General features: G+C 38.9%; 1 protein-coding gene across 1 annotated transcript; it reads right to left on the reverse strand.

Annotated features, from left to right (window-relative positions):
• LOC145805411 (uncharacterized) lies at positions 1-5,319 on the reverse strand. Its single transcript, XM_082900542.1, has 3 exons — positions 5,039-5,319; positions 4,572-4,822; positions 1-219 (listed from the first exon to the last, which is right to left on the reverse strand). The coding sequence occupies exons 1-3, from the start codon at positions 5,316-5,318 to the stop codon at positions 1-3; spliced, it is 750 nt and encodes a 249-aa protein (XP_082756668.1). The 5' UTR covers position 5,319.
• Positions 5,320-5,890: the final 571 nt, after the last annotated feature.

Consider the following 5,890-nt stretch of genomic DNA (forward strand, 5'->3'; position numbering starts at 1 on the left):
TCAGTTTGAGACCTGGTCCAATGACCCTCGTCTCGAGTTTCTTCTCCGACAGCTACTCCGATTCCAACTGCCCTTCCTTTTCTCAGCTCTTGGCCGGAGCCATGGCTTCTCCTGTTGCTGCCGATGGTGGAATCCCAACTCTGCCCAGCTTTTTAGCCAGTAGTTCGTCGAACGAAGTGGCTTAAGAAGAGAAACAACAATCAACGGGGCTGAATTTCTCTGTGATAGATAGGAGGGATCTTAGACATCAAAAAATAATATTGTGGATGTCTTCCATTACTAAAAATGGGAGAGAGACTTTAGACTAATTTTTTCTTTAATTTTTTGGTTTTTATATTTTTAATTGTTTTATATCAAACAAATTAAGAAATATATTAAACAAATAAAATAGACTGAATTTCTTATTATGTATAAGTGAAATTCGGATTGTACTACTCTTCTAAATTTTCAAATTAAATATAATTTAGATACAGTTGAAATTTTATATTTGACTTTCCATCTATAGATATTTTAATTTAAAATTAAATATGGCTAGATAGGCCAATAATTTTACGCCATGTGTATTTTTTTGCAACATGCAATTTTAATTGAATAAAGGTTGAGTCCCTCTTTGGGGGTCACTCCCTTGACCCCCTTTAATTTTGATTGGTCAACTTTTTTTTTTTTTTTTTTTTTTTTTCTCTTCTCACCCAATCCCCAACCTCCATGTGTGTGAGGGGGTTGTGGGGGTGGGTGTTTTAAAGGGGTCTAAATCAACGCCCATTTTAATTTTCAAAAATCAAAAAGAAAGGTTTAGAATACTTAAAATTCCATTAAGAATTTCCTTTTACATTAAATATTATATATAATTTAGTTTTGGTTAAATAATACGATTAAAATTATATCTTTAACTTTTCATTTATAAAGTTATAAATTTTAAAATTAGACATGGCTAAATAGGCTAATAATTTATGCTATGTGCATTTTATTTATTTTTAAAACAAAAATATAAATTTTGATTAATTTTATGAAATAAATATTTTCATATTATATATGACTAAAATTCTATTTATACTTTATTTTTAAAGCACTACAAAAAAAGGCGTTTTTTGCGACGGTAAAGAGCCGTCGCAAATGCCCCGGAAGCCGTCGCTAATACTTTTTGCGACGGTAATTTGGCTTTTTGCGACGGTAAGGGGGGTTGCGACAAAGGGGGTTGCAAAAGAGCTTTAGCGATGGTAAGTACCGTCGCCATTAGTTTCTGCGACGGTAAGGTGTGTTTTTTGCGACGGCACTTTTCCTGTCGCCAATAATGGAAAAAAAATCAGTTTTCGCGACGACACGTAATTCCCATCGCTAAAAGTGAGTTTTTGAGACGGCAACATTACCGTCGCTAAAACTCTGGCATCTTATAAGTATTGGCGACGGCAACGGTTACCGTCGCTAAAGGTGTCTTGTAAATTCCAATTGCACAGCTTTTGCGACTGTGTTGGTGCCGTCGCAAAAGCCTATTATTGTTTTTTGCGACGGGTTCTTCTCCCGTCTCCAAAAAAAAAAAAAAAAAAAAAACCTGCTGAAAAATTATTAAAAAAATTAAAATAACCTGTATTAGATAAAAAATAACTATAAAAAAATCGAAAAATTACAGAATAATATAAATACGTACATAAACAAAAATTGACAAATAATGAAAATTAATAATATTGTTCCATTCATAGCAATACATAAATAAAAATTCATAACAATAAAAATTATGCCACTACATAACGTCGCATAATACATACATAATGTTACTCACAAATTTAAATAACATAAATCAAAATCAAAACCAAAAGTTTTCGTCTTCATTCGTTCGTGGGTTACAAAAACAAAAATTGGTCATAATCTTGATACGCCCGCATTCCAGAAGAAGCCAACTGCTACTCAGGAAATATCTGAAAAAAAACAAGATAAAAATAATTAAAAACCATATAATGGTGTTAATATTTTAATTATAGAAAAATATAAAAAAAAATTGACTACTATATAATTAGAAAGATAGTTTAGTAAATAATTTTGACTGGACCGAAATCCGACTCTAACTCCCAAACCGGGAACCCGATTCGAGCCCTGTCTTCTCCCACAAGTCTCTCGTGCCTAGGCGGTCGTGTGTGCCAAGTTTCGTGCTAAACCGACGCCGTTTGGTGATTTTGGGGCGTTAACGTCTCGAATTAAAGTTTCTTAAAGAAGTAGTTTGCCTAAAGTGAAATCCGACTCTAACTCCCAAACCGGGAACCCGATTCGAGCCCCGTCTTCTCTCACAAGTCTCTCGTGCCTAGGTGGTCGTGTGTGCCAAGTTTCGTGCTAAACCAACGCCGTTTGGTGATTTTGGAGCGTTAACGCCTCGAATTCAAGTTTCTTAAGAAAGTAGTTTGCCTAAAGTGAAATCCGGCTCTTACTCCCAAACCGGGAACCCGATTCGAGCCCCGTCTTCTCCCACAAGTCTCTCGTGCCTAGGCGGTCGTGTGTGTCAAGTTTCATGCTAAATCGACGCCGTTTGGTGATTTTGGGGCGTTAACGCCTCGAATTAAAGTTTCTTAAAGAAGTAGTTTGCCTAAAGTGAAATCCGACTCTAACTCCCAAACCGGGAACCCAATTCGAGCCCCGTCTTCTCCCACAAGTCTCTCGTGCCTAGGCGGTCGTGTATGCCAAGTTTCGTGCTAAACCGACGCCGTTTGGTGAATTTGGGGCATCAACTCCTCGAATTCAAGTTTCTTAAGGAAGTAGTTTGCCTAAAGTGAAATCCGGCTCTAACTCCCAAACCGGGAACCCGATTCGAGCCCCGTCTTCTCCCACAAGTCTCTCGTGCCTAGGCGGTTGTGTGTGCCAAGTTTCGTGCTAAACCGACGCCGTTTGGTGATTTTGGGGCGTTAACGCCTCGAATTCAAGTTTCTTAAGGAAGTAGTTTGCCTAAAGTGAAATCCGACTCTAACTCTCAAACCGGGAACCCGATTCGAGCCCCGTCTTCTCCCACAAGTCTCTCGTGCCTAGGCGGTCGTGTGTGCCAAGTTTCGTGCTAAACCGACGCGGTTTGGTGATTTTGGGGCATTAACTCTTCGAATTCAAGTTTCTTAAGGAAGTAGTTTGCCTAAAGTGAAATCCGGCTCTAACTCCCAAACCGGGAACCCGATTCGAGCCCCGTTTTCTCCCACAGGTCTCTCGTGCCTAGGAGGTCGTGTGTGCCAAGTTTTGTCCTAAACCGACGCCGTTTGGTGATTTTGGGGCGTTAACGCCTCGAATTCAAGTAAAGAACGCAAAGATGCATTTTAGCTTAGAATGCAAAGATACATTTTATACCTGATCTTCTGGTGGTGGTGTATATGGATTCTCGTTTTCTGCAGATTCCCTAAATGCCCGGTGGCCACTCGATGCATCAGGAACCTATGTTAGTCAGTGCATAATGTGTTAATCATATTCGAATTTCATACATAATCTTGAGTGAAAATTGAACTATCAAACAATTGTGATGTTTATATGGAACCTGTCTGTTGGGATCCACACTCGCCCCCTCTGACACAAGGGCCATCATCTCAGCTCTCATCTGCTGCAAATGTGTAGAGAACTCTGCTCGCAGCTCCTCCATCAACTCATCCCTTAGCTCAGCACGAACCTGCTGCGTGATCTGATCAATAGTCGATGGCTGGGGTGTTGACTGTGATGGCCCAGCACCATCTTTATACACCACTCTCCGAGGCACGATTCTCCCGTATGTGCGACAATATCCATGTCTGTCATGACCTATCAACTCATGGAAAATGGCATTCCTAGCCTCTAAAGTCCGACCATCCTCAGGTAGCATAGAGAGTTGACGATTAAACTCATCCTGTATTGAATAAGACACACAAGTATACGCCAAATTAAGATAGTTGACACACAAAAAATAAACTTTAAATACAATCAAAGGTGTTTGGAAACTACCAAGGTCTGGATAACCTCTGGGTCATCTACTCTACGTGTCATAAGCCAAACATTCATCTTATCAGTAGACTCCCCCTTACTGGTCATCTAATTTTTTTTTAGAAATATGAAAATTAGAATCCAAATAATTTGCAAATATACAATGTTTATTTATATACAAAAATAAAACAATAAAATGTAAACCTCATACCGTATCTGAGAGAAAGTAGTACGCCCTGTGGTATGAGCTATGCCGTGAGCTCGCCGATTTTTAGCGTTCCTACTTGCAATTTTCTATAACAAGTTCAACAAATGTAAGTATGTAAATATGATTTGTATGTTTACATATCATAAATATAACGTAATTGTATACCTCAGCATCGGAAGTACGCCAATACTCCACAAGTTGTTCCCACTGGCTTGGCACAACGTTCATAGGAACATCATCCTTCAGATTAGGATCAGAGCTTCTAGGCTTGAAATACTTACCCTTAAGCTTGTTCTTGTGATCCTTCCATATGCTGTTGCAGTTTTTCATGCAGATTGGCTTGTACTCCTCTGGACATATATTCAAATTGTCCTATAAAACACAAAGTTTAAGGCTAAGTATAACACAAATTTGGAATTCGAATTTGTGGACAAAAATATACTTTTACCTTCACATCCTTCCAGCTAGCATCAACAATATCATCAGGCACACTGTTCCAGTCAACAAAAGTAAGAGGAACAATGTTACCATTCCGGACAATAATGCCAAGTTGAGTAGTTAACTTGGCCACGTTATCCCCTATTGGGCAGTAATTTCCATCAAATTGTATGTGCAGCTTTTTACCAGTACCCCACTCTTTAATGCCCTTGGCACATCCTCTACCACGCCTAGTCGAGGTTGATGAAGAACTAACATGACCTGCGATATACAATAATAATAAACAATATGCAATGGTAACAACCAAATGCAAATTTAAATAATGTGAATACAAATCATATCAAATAAACTTGATGTGGGCTGTGAAGAAGTCGAAGGATCTGCAAAATACAATGAGAATAAACAAGTTATATATAATGAGCATAAATAAATGTATGTGTAAATAATTTTCATGCAAATCAAAGCAAATTTAAATACCTGCGGATGGCTCATAAGCTGATGATGATAGCTGCTGTGGTGCCACTGATGGTGGACGCACCGATGGTAGGCGTGGAGGCTGAGTACATGGTAGCTGCTGTGGTGCCACTGATGGTGGTCGATACGGTGGTAATGGCCCCTCAGATGGTGGTGGCACTAATGGCCCCTCCGATGCTGGCCGATGTGATACCTCCTCTAATGGTGGTGCTACTGATGTCTTGTTATGTAGCACATCAGACATCATGCGCCGGGGATGATCAGGCTTCCTCTTCCTTCCCATAATAATTTGCAAGCAATATAACATTAATTGACATTAGAAACATAGACAATGGTTTGTCATCAACTATAATATGACATGAATTGAACTAATACAATTACAAAGACAAAGTAAATTAAGAAATTGATGATTAACTACAACCTTGGCCTTAATTGAATTACTAATGTTGATTACATATCAGCCTATTTGAACATCAACTGTTTCCCCTTCCGCGGCTTCCCTCACCCAACCAACTTCTTCATCACGAAGCATTATATTTTCTTCCAATTATTGGCTCATGTATGGCTCGATTTGTGGATCAGTTGAACTCATATCAAATAAACCTCTTTGAGACATCTTCACCACGACTTGCCAGTCTAGTTGTAACGGGTCTGCAACATACCAAACTTGCTCTGCTTGGGACGCCAAGATGAAAGGTTCATTGGTAATTCGATCATCTCGGTACAACAAATGATTGAAGTTCACCAACGTGAAATTGAAGACATCTTCTTTCTTTCCGTGAATGTTGTCAATCCAATCACACTTAAACAACACATGTTTCTTCTCATTGGAATATCGAATCTCAACAATATCTG

Source organism: Camellia sinensis, chromosome 13, assembly GCF_055761805.1.
Source record: "Camellia sinensis isolate YWXY chromosome 13, ASM5576180v1, whole genome shotgun sequence".
Taxonomy (NCBI): domain Eukaryota; kingdom Viridiplantae; phylum Streptophyta; class Magnoliopsida; order Ericales; family Theaceae; genus Camellia; species Camellia sinensis.